We start from the raw sequence: 16128 nt of genomic DNA on the forward strand, positions 1-16128 counted from the left end.
GCAAAACTACATCAAACATGGAAATTGTCGTAACTTTCTACTGAGGGTCACTCTATCTTCATTGTTAGAATGTTGGTACTGTTCATATTTACCCACTAGACAACACAACATAATTTAAGATTTTAAAGTTGCAAATGCGCCTTCTTGCATCCACCATAATACGCACTTGCTCATGTCATTATTAGAACTCGTCTGTGTTTACACTTTTTGAACGTGAAATAATAAGGTTAAACAGATGGAACATTCATGACTCACCTTGCTTTGATGCAATACCTATGGCACGCGGGAACCATATAAATAAGATAATCACAGTTAATCGGGGATAATTAACAAAAACAGCAAAATTTCCTTCAAACGAGATATCATTGCAAAAGAATGCTGTCCTGAAAGTCTCCCAAACGAACACCAATTGAATATCCCTCTTCTCCAAAATTTATTACATCCAGGCCCTGTATAATGCTGGAAATGCCTTTAAATGTTTTTTGGAACAACTTTAAAAAATTGGGACAAAGGTTCCCTGCCAGGTCTGGAAGGGGGGGGGGGGCATTCACCAAATATAAGTATGCTGAAAGAGACGATATAATGGTTTATAAAAAAGTAACACTGTCAGAATAATTCTACAAATGGAAAATATCAAGCAGAAATAATAAGCACCCTTACCCCTGAAAAAAACTGCAGCCCCACCCCCCTGGAAAAAATTCAAGTCATCCCATTGTAATCTTACAATGGTTACCGATGACCCCTTATCATTATTTAAGTTAGTTTTCAAGTTGTGACCATTTAAAATTGCTTTTTTACAATTTTCCCATAGACTTCTATAGTAAACCCCTATATTCTATTTCTAGTCATTGCGGCCATGTTGGTTGGAGAGCATGGTTATCTGATATATTTTTCAATCAAGATACCCTATTGAAAATTGTGACTATATTTAATTCTATTTGGCTGAGTAGATTAACATGATTAAGTGGAGAAGCTTTTGTAAAAGATTACAAAAATTAACCAAAAATTGTTAAAAATTGACTTTAAACTCCTTAAGGGTCAATATAGTGTCACTTGACCCTTTGGGTCAGATGAGCTAAAAATGACATTTCAATGTTTGCATAAAATTCTTAAGTTGAATTAAACTAAAGGAAAAGGCTATTTTGATATGATTTCTAATTTTGTTAAAACGATAAGTCACAAGCAAGAAAGTCACAAATACTATAGGGAAAAGTCACTGGACAATGTCACAGGAGAAAAAAATCACAAGATAAAAGTAGCAATGTATGACAGAGTAAAGTTTTCTAAATGGAGCAGAAAAAGTCATAACATACATGTTTGAAATGTATTAATCAAATAAGTGTTTGAATGCACAGAAAAAAAAGGTCACAATTATTTAGATGGTAGATTTTTAATGTATATCTGAAAAAGTCACATTATAGCATATTTAAATAAAAAAAATGTAAATAATTTAATGGGCACATATCTGTAATATAAGTGATGTTTATACATAGTCTTATTTTTCTTCAGATCAGTTGTTTATATTTAAGGATACCTTTCTAAAATTGTCCGTTTATAAATTTTGAAATTATAAAGAAACTAAGGTTTCAACTCCCTCAGGCAGAGTTGACCTTAGATGAATTTGGCTATTTGTTTTAGGTATTTTTGTCATATTGCTCTTCAACTGTTTCGGTAGTTATACATCCTCGGATTTCAAATGTTTGACTTTGAGCGTTCCTGATGAAGGTAAATCCAAAAAGCGCTTCGGACGCATGAAATTATTAAACGTGTTGTTTTCAATTATTTTCAGAAGTATACGGTCAAAAATCAAGCTGTGATGAACTTTGGAACAGTGATATTGCATATACTATAAGAACTTTTCATTATACTTGGTTCAGAAAGTTTTGAAGATTTTATGTTAATAAAAGCATTCAATTTACTTGTTTACCTCCTACTTGTATTTCTGAACATTTTTCTTACTTCAGAGCCCACGGCTTTAGATTTTAATTTACAGTACAATACGGTACATGTACCATAAACTTATGTTGATTCGATAACTTTAAGTATCAGTAGGTTCTGAAAATGATAACATTCCAGTTGGTCTACTCCCATTTGATCTACTCTCAGGTCGTAAATGGTCTAACAATTCCGTCTCCTTAAAAAAAAATATAGTTTTCCGTTCGGTCTACTCTTGATAAATTTTATATGTTTTGAAACATTAACTTTTTTTATAAGTATGGGTTGTTTTTTTTTAATTCATAAGTGATATTTACAGGTTTTATTTTTTTTTAAATTTATTAAAATGTACTTATAGGGGGAAGGTTGAGATCTCACAAAAATAAACACGTGTAAGCCTGCAGCATTATTGCACAAGTTTTAAGTCAGAAATCTATGTTTCGGAGTGTAGAGTGGCGTCCATTTTCCTGAACTAGTATACATTAGTGTTTCGGGGCCTGCTCAAACAGCCTCTGGCTGCTGGATTTCTGGATGTGTAGAAGACCCTTTGGTGGCCTTGAGCTGTTTTGTGATTTTTGGTCCCGGTGTGACTTCTTGTTCCTTATTTCTCAATCGCTAACCGCATACCAGAAGCATGAAAAAGGAGTCAAAGCCATAATTTTAATTGCAAATTAGAAAGAATACACCATAAGGAACATTTATTATTTACTTCCAAGTTGAAGTGACTACAACTTCACCCTAAACTACTTTAAAGACTATAGCCTTATTAGGAATGGATTGAAAATCAGACAGGAAGACGGACAGATGCGTTTGCCAAAAAATATATTACCCCTTCTATTGGAGCATTCAACTAGCCTCACAAGATGTCATAAATGTTTGGACAAGCAAGATTAAAGCACCTGAACTAAAAATTGAAAACCACATTGCGTGGCTAGACCCAGCCCCTACTATCCACTGCCGTTAGTAGGGGCTGGTTCTAGCCAGACTGCCTTTGTTGTCCTGTAGATTATTTCTTTTTAAACTGATTCATCCTGTCACAGGGGCTTGTTACTGTACTCGGATACTTATTTTCGGTAATTGCCAGCACCGATAATTCAATAATTTCAAAATCTCCCTTCCCCATAACACAAACATAATTTATAGGCACATAGGGTTTAAATCTTAATGACAGGTAACAACAAGCTCCTTGGTCTTTTGACATTGACCTGTCAAGGAATTTAGGAATATCGCTTGATTCAGGTCTATATATTTAAGATTAATGAGAATAAGTATTACAAATAACAATAACTATGTCCCAAATAACAACAGATTAGTATTTACAGCTGTCACTCACCTCCCAAAACATAAAGATTGATGTATCCATGAAAAGCGAAAGTAAAAAAAGTTGACCGCCAACCAAAATTGATTTTACAATCGGCAAGTATTTCCGGTTTTAATTCAAGTTATCGAATTTACGACTCGTGTTTTAATTCACTTGGTCAACCGTTAATGCATTATCAAAAAAATAACTATCATTATCTGCGCGCGAGTCACATTAATTGGATCATCTATGATGGTCGACCGTAAAGTATACTTTACGCCGACTATCTATAATGATCGACCGATAAACTATCATTATCCCCGATAAACTGTGATTATTTATTTATTTGGTTTCCGCTTTCCATATGTATAGGTGAAACATCCTATTATAATTATCTAGACTGACGTCTTTAAGTGGTTGTATAAATAAAACGAGACAAGTGTTACCCTTGAAAGATGACGAAGTCCGTTTAATTGCATGATAATTTCTGGTAATTAGACATACAAATTTTTGGAAAACCATATGCTCCTTTATGATATAAAAAATGTGTATGAGTCGGATAAAGAACGACTTGGTAAAAGCACGAGTTGGTAAGAATCCGGTACAATAAAGATGGTAAAAATCGGACAAGTGTTAGTTGAATACGTGTTGGCATTGCAAGATACCAGTTGACATGTATTCAACGAACCTCCATCATCATGTTTAGTGCCCATATGCGAAAGACTGAAAACTGAACTGATTATTTTCTGCTTGTATATTTTTCTATGCTTCTCTACCAGTCAGTTTAACTTGTAGAAGTATACAAAATCAGTGGCGGATCCGCGGTCCAACCCCCTTTTTTTTACTATCAAAGCTTTTGAATGGGGACATGTGGTTGGAACCCCCCCCCCCCTTTTTTTTTAAACATGGCTGTTTCCGTCCCTGCATTGCCCAAATTGACTTATTACTTTCCAACTTTTTCAAAGAATTAACTACTACAAATCAAAGAAAGGATAAACGTTAGAGATCTTTGAAATTCTGCTTTAATTTAATTGAAATTTCTCTAAGTTTAGTTATAATATGAAATCAAAGTTCAATATGACAGCCACTTAGTATTATGAAGCGTAACGTGGGAAAAACATCGATTATCTTCAAAATGATAAGGCTGGCGAGAAATTAACTATCGAATTTAAATACATTACACTTTACAGTTTTTACAATTACGGTAGCCATATATAATAACGTTTGTTGGAAAATTTAACTCCGTTAAGAAAAAATAATCTACTTAAAGCAGTAGGCTGACTGTCTAATGGCTCTATAGAAGAGGGAAAAATGTTTCTTTCCTCAAAGCGCCCCATTAAATATGAATAAACCATGTGACACTTTTACTGAAAAGGTTATCATCTAGGACATACATGTAAAGTTACAGGTAAATAATAATCCTAAATGATGTGCTTATTTGTTTTTATTTGATGTTTTAATTTAGTTTCTTTTGATATTTTTTTAGATTAAAGAGATAAATATGTCAGAAGAATATGACTAAGCGTCAATATAACTTTTGATATGAACTTCTCTGTTGTTTACATCCTTTTTATTGGGTCTATGTATGGAACGCCACAGCTGTCTTATGTGGTACTCTGATATTACGTTATGTTGTATTATTATTACTTGATGACATTTTGTAGTTACATAATATGGTTTTGACATTACGTAATGATGTTTTGATATTACTCAATATGGAATAGTGATTACTTACTGATATTTCGATATTACATGATATGGTTAATTTCGTATGGACTTGATATGGTTTTTTCATTACTCGATGTGGTTTCATCATTATTTAATGTAATTGTGTTATTAGGTAATGTGGTTTTAACATTATTTGATGTGTATGTGGCTTAACGTAATATAGTTGTTTCATTACATTATGTGGTTTTGTTATTTCGTAATGATGATCTGCCAATTCCTTATATGGCTTTAAAATTACATAATGGTGTTTCAAAATTTGACGTTTTACACTTCATGATGTGTTCGTTCCAGTATTTGATGTGGTTCTGTCATTCTTTGATGTGGTTATCACATTACTTGATGAGATAAAACCACGTGACTATTTGGGAGAAACTAGTTCTATTTTTAAAACCGACTTCCATGTTTCATTAGCCTCGGATGAGTGTGGCAATCCATCGAGTTAAAGTTCAAATAAAGTTCGGGTTACTGTTCGAATTAAACTTCGAGTTAGTCTTCAATTTAAACTTCGAGTAATTTTCGAACTAGTTAGACGTCGAATTTGAGTCTCATTTAGATTAAGATTTCGAGTTGAAATTGGAGTTATCTAATATGAGTTCGTATTTAAATTTTCTATCACGGATCAAGGGCTTTTGCTCGGGCTTCCGAAAAAGAGTTAAGGGGTATGCGTACAAAAGATAAACAATGTTACAGTATACAAAACACCACATAGAAATCGAAATTAAGTTAGATGTAGTGTGATTGCCAATGAGATAACTATAAACCAGAGTTTTAATGCAGTGGATTTAAGCACTTATAGGCACCCGTAACCAATAACTAAACAACTTACGTAAAACAAATATGACACACATGAAACAACGACAACCATTGAATTACAGGCTCCTGACTTGGGACAGGCGGAGTTAAACATGTCTGTGAGCGCTAAACCCTAACCCTACCATGGGTAAATAGTGTATATAACAGCACAACTGAAGAATAAACTGTAAAAATCAGATGCAATTGGCTTAACTCTATAGATCGGTATGACTGGGCAATATAAATCCATCAAAATCCTTGGGTGATCTCGGGTTCTCTGGAAGAGTAAGCAGATCCTGCTCAACGTGTGGCACCTGTCGTGTTATTCGTGAAAGTACAAACCCAGTAATTTGGTCTAATTCGGTAGGTCCCCTTCGAGAAAAAGAGGACCGGATTGTGGTTACGACAACTGGAACATATCCGTCGTCACCTGTGAAACAGATATTCCAAACAGTTTAGTTTTTTTTCAATTTAGTTCGAGGTATATCAGAGAGTGGAAGTTATAAAATTATATATTAAAAGATTGATATTGGTATATGTTCAAATAATAATACACGCTAAAAAAAATCGGAGAATTCTTATTTTATAGAATTGATGCTTTGTCGCTTAGTCCGATTCCCCCATTTCCCTGTAACTTTAGTGTGAGTTGATTTAAAGTGTCTCATTTGTTGACAATAAAGTACAAGGCATTTGATGTGTGTCCAGCCTGCGATATTAATGTCGCGGAAGTGAGACACAACAAACCTATATTCCGTCGTCGGCGTCTTCATTTAGATCGTTAGGTTACTCGTTTGAATTGTTTTTACATTTGTCATTTCTGGACCTGTTATAGCTTACTATGCGGTATGGATTTTGCTCATTGTTGAAGACCATACAGTGAAATATACTTGTTAACTGCTATGTCATTTGGTATGTGGTGGAGAGTTGTCTCATTTGCAATCATACCACATCTTCTTATTTTTATATCAGTTTTATTTGCATTAAATATTACCAAATTAAACTATTTTGTCATGATAAATTTGTAAACCTCCATGAATTGTTATATAAACTTGTATAGGAGTTAATCTTCTATATCGAGATAAAGCATGAACAGAAAAACTGTTTTTTTTTTAATTTAGTTTTTTACCGATAAATGGACGTTTTACAGTCAACATTACACTTTTACAATGACAGCAGCAATCTCAGGCGAGACACAGGATTCCGTGGAATTCTTCAAGAATTTATTGTAATACTGCTTCCATTTGAGAACTAAGGGAAAAAACGGAAGGACCAAGTGGTTTGGGGATATCCCCCTTATGTCTGAAATATTGATATTTTTTTTGTACTTTTTTTTAATTTTTGTCTGCCGTTTCATACCAAATAACTCTGAACAACAACTCAAACTTTAATTTGAACTTTAATTCAATGGATAGCGACACTCATCCGAAGCACATTAAACAAACGACATATAGAAATCGGTCTAAAAATAGAACTATTTTTTTTCCAAAATGTTCACGTGGTTTTACCTTATCAAGTAATGTGATTACCACATCAAAGAATGACAGAACCACATCAAATACAGGAACAAACACATCATGTTGTGTAAAATCGTCAAATCTTGAACAATCATTATGTAATGTTAAAGCCATATGAAGAATTGGCAAATTATCATTACGAAATAACAAAACCACATCATGTAATACACCTTATCGCTATTTATTCCATTCCAGGATAAGTTCTAATATTACACAACTTTTTCATTCAGTTGAAGCTATCTGGGGCCCTGTTGAAACAATGCATCATGCATAATACTTTTTAAAGAGACCTGTTTAAACCATCGTAAACACTTCAAACAATTGTTTTTTACTTTAATTTGAGTTTCGAAAAAGTGGATCATAATATATCAAAGTTTCAAAGTGTTCGCTTTCTAAATGTTTTCCTCCCTCAGCTCGTTACTGATGACCTTTGTTTTGGTACGGGATGACCCAAACAGGAAGTTGTCTATATAAGTGACTGTTTTCTTTTCTAGATTGGATCAAATAGCGATAAGGTGTATGTAACAAATACATAACGTTAAGCCACATACACATCGAATAATGTAAAAACCACATTACCTCATGACACAACCACATTAAATAATGATGAAATTACATCGAGTAATGACAAAACCATATTAAGTAATGAAAAAACCATATCACGTAAAATCGAAATATCAGTAATGACTATTCCATATTGGGTTATATCAAAACATCATTACGTAATGTCAAAACCATATTATGTAAAGACAAAATATCATCAAGTAATAATAAAACAACATAACGTAATATCAGAGTACCACATAAGACAGCTGTGGCGTTCCATATCTATGGTGTGTAATTATATCATTGGCGGTAAGCATATCATATAATTTACTTATGTTTATACCGCAATAACAGTACACATCATGAGATTCATCAGAACGTAAATGTATTTATTCCATTTAACTGAGTTGTTTACACGTATGTATCTTTTTCAGATAATTTTTTGTCTCGCAGTCAAAAAACGAGATATAGGTATGATGTTTCCTGCGTCGGCGTTGACAATGTATTAGTTTGATTAAGTCTAGTTTATGGTGAACCACTTTGAAACTTTTGCTTAGTTTACATGTATTAGTTTGTGTTTAGGTCAGTTTATGGGGAACCACTAGTTTTTGGTCAGTGATATTTGGTGTGCAGTTATATAAGCATTGGCATATCTCATTTCCATGGAGATTATTTGGCCCCTCCCCCTCAATCATGGTATATTGACTTTGAAACTTTTGCTTAGTTTACATGTATTAGTTTGTGATTAGGTCAGTTTAAGGGGAACCATTAGTGGTAGGTCATTGATAATTGGTATGCAGTTATATAAGCATTAGCACATTTCATTTCCGTTGAGAATATTTGGTCCCTACCCCTCAGTCATAGTCTATTGACTTTCGAACTTTTGCTTAGTATGCATGTGTTAGTTTGTGATCAGATCAGTTTAAGATGAACCACTAATGTTAAGTCAGTAATGTTTGGTATGCAAATATACGGGCATTTGCGAATCTTATTTCCATGGAGATTATATATCCCCAACCCCTCATCATGGTTCATTTACTTTTAAACTTTTACATAGTTTACAAGTTAATGTTTGTGTTTAGGTATGTTTAAAGGGAACGACTTATGATAATTCAATGGTATTTGGTGTGCAGTTGTATTAGCATTGGCACATCTTTTTTCCGTGGAGATTGTTTAGCCCTGTACTTACAGTCATGATTCATTGACTTTAATATTTGCATAACTTACATGTTAGAGTATTTTTATTTTAATTTCAACATTTGCATTATCAAAATAACAAAAAGTCGACACGTCTCTGTGTTAACAGTTTATTATGCACATTAATATTATCAAACAATACTAGAACAAAAAGTACACTTCAGATATTATATATCTTACACAATCTGGATAGGAATCATTCATTCTTTATTTTTTAAATTTTGGTAAGACCATTCTTCTCTATTCTTTATTTAATTTTGCGATTATTCTCAATTCTTTATATTTTAGCACCCCATTATTCTCTATTCATTATATTTCAGCAGCCCATTATTCTCTATTCATTATATTTCAGCAGCCCATTATTCTCTATTCTTTATATTTCAGCAGCCCATTATTCTCTATTCTTTATATTTCAGCACCCCATTATTCTCTATTCATTATATTTCAGCAGCCCATTATTCTCTATTCTTTATATTTCAGCAGCCCATTATTCTCTATTCTTTATATTTCAGCACCCCATTATTCTCTATTCTTTATATTTCAGCACCCCATTATTCTCTATTCTTTATATTTCAGCACCCTATTATTCTCTATTCTTTATATTTCAGCATCCCATTATTCTCTATTCTTTATATTTCAGCATCCCATTATTCTCTAATTTTTTTTGTCCTTTATTCTGCACTATTTGGCCATTATGTTCTATAATGTAAATCCAATCCAGAATCTCTTACACATATGTGCATATACCGTATATGGCCAAGTTTAAGAATACTTGTATATAATCTATATTTGTTATAAGACTATCGCGACTAAAGTCCACACACTTATTACTTTAAATGAAATATATATAAGAGGATTGGGTGGGGGTTTACAGTATAGAGAATAATTGGCAAAAAATATAAAGAATAGAGAAAATTGGACCAAAAAATTAATGAAAAGAGAATAATTAGTTGCTAAAGTATAAAGAATAGAGAATAATGGGCAAAAAGTATAAAGAATAGAGAAAAAATGGCCTCATACAATACAACTGCATAGTTTAGTTAAAAAAAAAAGATTGGAAACGCAAATATCTAAAAATGTTTTCACTATGGTACGGGTTTTATTGCTATTTGCTTTTTATGAAATTTAGAACGGTTGTTTTATGTGAAATTAATAAGGGTTAATTCGCTCCTTAAAATTTTTATTTTACAATCCGAAGTCCGGGTTAAAGACCCAAATAACAATAACCAAAAAAAATATACCATATTCCACGTCGGCCTTTGTCGCGTTAGAAATATTCCCCGTGTTTCATTATTTGCGTTTTATAGTCTTGTACATTGTATTTAATTGAACAGAAAAATATTCGTTTTGGGTAAATTTCGCGGTAAAATATTTACCGTTTAAAAGTAAACAATTTACAAAAGCGAAAATTTCCGATTTTCGATAATCTAAATTGAATGAAATGAAGGAATTTATTTTAACAGATTCATTTATATGTGACTTACCGAATTAGACTATTTTCAAGATGTGTAATAACATAAGCAACACGACGGGTGCCACATGTGGAGCAGGATCTGCTTACCCTTCCGGAGCACCTGACATGCCTGAGATCACCCCCAGTTTTTGGTGGGGTTCGTGTTGCTTAGTCTTTAGTTTTCTATGTTGTGTCATCTGTACTATTATTTGTCTGTTTGTCTTTTTATTTTTGGCCATGGCGTTGTCAGTTTGTGTTCGATCTATGAGTTTGACTGTCCCTCTGGTATCTTTCGTCCCTCTTTTATAATGTCTCGAAAAAAATAAAATAACCCCATAAACATAAGATTAACAAATTAAATATAAAAAATATGCGACAATTAAAATATGTTCAACCATACGTCATTAAATCCCCCAAAAAAACTCTATTTGGAAGTGACCTGACAATATGTGTGTGTCTAAGTAACGACATGGACATAAAACTATAAAGATGCATGTATATATAACTCAATAGGATAAAAAAGGAGACAGAGAAGTCCAAAGGAATAATAAAAACTCACATGTCGAAGAGAGACAAACAAAACCATTGCACTAAACGAAAGTCCAAACATCAGTGTACAAAATACTATACATGTTATATATACATTGAGAACTAAGTCTGAGCAACACTGACACAACAAAGAAAAAAAATACAAACAGGAATGATCTAATGTGTTCCGGGAGGGAAAGTTGACCCTACTCCATACTTGGTACTTGTCGTGCACGGGGGGTGGGGGGTCTCTTCCTATATGAAGGTATATACATATGAGCCGCTGGAATGGGTCCCTTTTTTGATACGTCAAATATATCAATGGGGTGCAATTTTACCGAGGAAATATATCAATAGGTAGTAATTGACCAATTGTGATATATCAATGGGTCATAATTTTTCATTTTGTTGTGCAACTATCTTCACTGAATGGGTTATGATTTCGCTGTGAAATATATGTATAGGTAGGGATTTCACAATTATTCAATATATGAATGGGGGGTGTTTTTTAAATCCCAGCTGCACAACTGTACCCAAAATCCCATGTTGAGACCCCCCCCCCCCCCACCCCCCCTTCCGTGTCGTCGTGTTTCTCATGTAAGTACAAAATCAAAGGATATAAGTCTCGTTCGGTAATGTCACAATCGAGACAAACATATTCCATGATGTTCTAAAAATCATGATGGAGTCCGCAAAAATAAAAGTTCAGGATTTCTTCTATTACTTTATATTGCTTCAGATTCCGTTGTTGTTACTTAATATCGTATCTCTTTATTTAGAAGTCTCATAATGGAACCTGAGGAATATGCAGAAAAATTTTCTTCAACGGTGACGAATGGTTTTATTGCTTTAGAAATAGCAATAGGTCATAAACTAGGACTATTTGATTCGCTGAATAAATTTACTTCCCCAGTTACATCAACAGAGCTCGCTGTGTCATGCAAATTGAAAGAAAGGTATAAATACAGCTAGGTTGTTTATAACACTTCCAAATTTACCAGAGGTGGTAAAGTGGAATGTGGGATGTCGGTGCTCAGATTTAAAAACAGACCCTTTTCATCTCGGGCAAATTGACTTTAAGTGTATATGGCTATTCTTGTGTATGTACCGTTTGATCATATAGCTGCTTACTTTTCTACGTATTCATTAATCCCTGGGTTTAAAATGTTTAGATTTTAGCGTTTTAAATGAAGAATAATATAGAAAAGCGCTTCGGATGCACGAAATTTTTTAAATATTATTTCATTCACACATATATATACATTTTGAAGGTGATTACACATACACTACATATGTAATTATTACAGATTTAGAGGGATTTATTCTTCAATATTTTGTATGAAACACACGAATACTTATATGATTCAAAATTATAATGGTATATTGGGTATACGTCCATAAGACTCCAACTCGACTACAAATGTAAAAGTCAAGACAAGAAATTCCTTTCACGCTTTTGTTTTATAAGAAGCATTATCGAAAAAAAATATTTGCTGTACTCCGAGTTATGTATTTGAATATGTACCTAATTTAATAACCTAGTGGCTTTTTTTCAATTCTGGCATAAAGTGTATATTTACTGATATTTCAAAATATAAGGCTGTCTAGAATTGGTAGTTAAAACCAATCAGTCCCGCTATATATGATTTACAAACGGGAAAATAATGAAACCAGTACCAACGAATATTCTGTTATTGATAAGTGTTTGCTAAACTTTTAGTGGCAACTATTTCATGAATCTTAAGGGCAATATCAAGAGTTGTTATATACGTTATGCATCTACACTACGTCATAGGAAAAAAATGTGTAACACGTTTGGTTTATTGATTGATTATTTGCTTAATGCCACTTTCAACACTATTGGCTGTTTTGTGGCATACAGTGTTATTAGTGGAGGAAGACGGAGTACCGGGAAAAAACTACCGACCTTTGAAATGGCAATCGTAGTCAATTAAAATTTGAGTCAAACGCACCCAACACGTGCGGGGTTCAAACTCATAGCATCAGTGTGGACAGGTTAGTGATACAATAGGTGAACTACTTATACCATAAGGCCCCTCTGTAACACGACAATGGCGTTATATTTTGCATAAATTTATTAAGATACATTTACACAGTGGGTGACATTTGTGGAGTAGAGGCACTATAGAATAAAAAACTTTTTTTTTCTTTTTTCCCATGAATATGTCAGAGAATGGTAAGAATGCCTTTCAGCCACTAGAGGCACTAGAAAAACTAGATTGTAGTTGAAACGGAACTGCTTTCTAATTTTCCCCTTAGATATGTCAGAGAATGGTAAGAATGCCTGTCAGCCGCTAGAGGCACTAGAAAAAACTTGATTGTAGTTGAAACGGAACTGCTTTCTAATTTTCCCCTTAGATATGTCAGAGAATAGTAAGAATGCCTGTCAGCCGCTAGAGGCACTAGAAAAACTAGATTGTAGTTGAAACGGAATTGTTTTCTTTTTTCCCATAGATATGTCAGAGAATGGTAAGAATGCCTGTCAGCCGCTAGAGGCACTAGAAAAACTAGATTGTAGTTGAAACGGAATTGTTTTCTTTTTTCCCATAGATATGTCAGAGAATGGTTAGGATGTATGTCCGCCGCTGGTTTTGTTAGTATAACACCCGATGATAAATACTTTATACCGGAGGCATGCAAACCTCATACTGCATTGAGTAGCCTCGCCAGTGTTTTACCTAATTTAGCTGCGAATACCTCCTCATTATTGGAATGTTTCAAAGAGGACGGACCGAAAGGTAAACTATATCTCTCACTTTTTACTTAAAAAGTTGATCTTGTTAGACTCCTATCTCATTGACGTATACCAAACATGTTTTTTTTTATTAGAATTCTATGTAATTTTTATACGTTCTTGATCTTAACTAATATCTACTATTTTTAAATTCAAATGAACTTCATTAATTAAATAAAAAGAAGAAACCATAATGGAAATTTTTTTATTTGTACGTATACATGTAGCATCTTACACATGTTGCTTAGTCTTTAGTTTTCTATGTTGTGTCTTCTGTACTATTATTTGTCTGTTTGTCTTTTTATTTTTAGCCATGGCGTTGTCAGTTTATTTTCAATCTATGAGTTTGACTGTCCCTCTGGTATCTTTTGTCCGTCTTTTACACACCACACGCATTGTTCACAGAGCGTTTAAATATTGTGTATATTTATTGTTATAAAACGTACCGCCTTATCGGTCACCTTTCCTCTTACTGGTCCTTATTGGTTACTTAATGAAACGTACTTGTAGTTAATTAGCTTACTGATACTTGAAGATCGTTTACTTTACGGTCGTATTCCTACTGATCCTGAACACTCGCTAAGACCCCGTTCACACTAGGACATTTATATCGATTCAAACGAGATCGGTTCACTTTAGATCGGTTTAAGGGCTAATGTGAGCGCTTTGAATCGATCTTCAATCGGTCTAAACTAAAACACCAAAAGAGGTAGTTTAGTTTGAATCGATCTAAAGTGAACTGATTTAACTTTAAATGTGAACGCAAAGATCGGTTTAAACTAGTACGATTGAATCGAAAATAATATTTGCGCATGTATAGCGACAAAACTACAAGTGTAATAACATAACCCCTGTATATTTCGGTGGTTAGTTGTTTAACCAATATTTCTCTGTTTAAAAACAGACCTTTGTGTACATGCAAGTAAAAACAAACGGAAAAAAAAGTTGTCTTCGCCGTACCATAAATTTGTGTGTCTTCTTTTCTTCTGTTTTTTTTTTGTTGGTTTTTTTTTCAGAACCGCAGCATTTCTTCCTTGCTACAGTTTTTTTGTTTCAAAATAAATGAAAACTACAAGAACACCAGTATCAAAATTTGAACTTGTGATTCAAGAGAAACAATAACTTCATCCATTTTTTTAAGAGTGTGTGTTGCAGTGTACCAACACATAAATTTGATCAATTATTTCTATGTATACACAATGTTAACAGTTTTACGGGTAATTAGGTCAGATCGATTGCATTTTTAATTGTAGTGTGAACGCAGTGGTTCAGATTAGACCGATAGAGATCGTTATGGTTAAAGATAATGTGAACGCTAACTGGTTTTATTTAGATCGATTCAAATTAGATCGATAAAAAAAATGATAGTGTGAATGGGGTCTAGCTTCCAGATCGTTAGCTTACTTAACCTAACTGGTTGCTAGCTTACTGATCCGTAATGCTCGCTATCTTACTGTTTGCTAGCTTATTGATACTAGAAAGTCACTAGCTTAGTGATCCTAGTTTGTCTTTAACAACTGATCGTAAGGTTATGGAACCTTATTGGTCGCTTACAACTGATTTGGAGCTTACTGATCCTTTTTGGTCGCTATCTTACTGATTTGTAGTTACTGATCATAAAAATCACTAGCTTACAGATCCTTTTTGGTCGCTAACGTCTTGATTGTTAGCTTACTGATCTTTATTGGTCTCTTACTGCTCCTTATTGGTCGCTTACTTTACGATCGTGAGCCCACCGATCCTGATTGGTTGCTAGCTTACGGATAGAGTATCCTTAGCTATACATAATGTGGCGTTTTGTTTAATACACGATTACACAATTGATGAATTTATTACAGGATATGATTACAGTAACCAGTTGGATACCTTGATGTGGTTGGACCATGACAAGAAATCATGTGATAGTAAATGGATTAATGAAAACTTATTTCCGGTTGGACACATAGAAACAGGTATTAAACAATAAGGCCAAAGTCGTGGTTTCTTTGTTTCACACCCACTTGCTGAAAATTTTAGTGATACGAGGTAAAAAGTAAACATACACAATGCATATATTTCAAAAAATCTTTTAAAACCAAGAAATTGGAATTTAAGAGAGCATTTTGTTTTAAATTATCAATGCATATTCGAAATCTTTATTTCTTAAAATTGAAAACATTCTATAATAGTTGTATTCCTTATGTTTCTGTCCTAAGTCTGGACCGAGTAATTTCATGGTTGTTATCAGTTGCTATCTGCCATATTTGTTTTTCATTTATTAGGTGTATTGGAGGGTTCTGAACCCGAATTCCCGACGATTTTAAAAGTATTTGTTCCCGAATTCTCGCGAATTAAATTTCTCGCGCTAACGTTCCGAAAAATGTCCTTCCGCCACTTTTCA

At 33.5% G+C, this 16128-nt stretch overlaps 1 protein-coding gene across 1 annotated transcript in view; it reads left to right on the forward strand.

The window, feature by feature from the left end:
- LOC127721051 (S-adenosylmethionine-dependent methyltransferase Rv2258c-like) overlaps positions 1-15714 on the forward strand; it is a 55321-nt gene extending 39607 nt beyond the window's left edge. The window contains exon 4 of the mRNA XM_052227735.1: positions 15587-15714. Within this exon, the coding sequence (XP_052083695.1) occupies positions 15587-15714 (128 nt within the window). The remainder of the gene's footprint in view (positions 1-15586) is intronic.
- Positions 15715-16128: the final 414 nt, after the last annotated feature.

The sequence above is a fragment of the Mytilus californianus genome, unplaced genomic scaffold (assembly GCF_021869535.1).
Source record: "Mytilus californianus isolate M0D057914Y unplaced genomic scaffold, xbMytCali1.0.p SCAF_12, whole genome shotgun sequence".
NCBI classification, from domain to species: domain Eukaryota; kingdom Metazoa; phylum Mollusca; class Bivalvia; order Mytilida; family Mytilidae; genus Mytilus; species Mytilus californianus.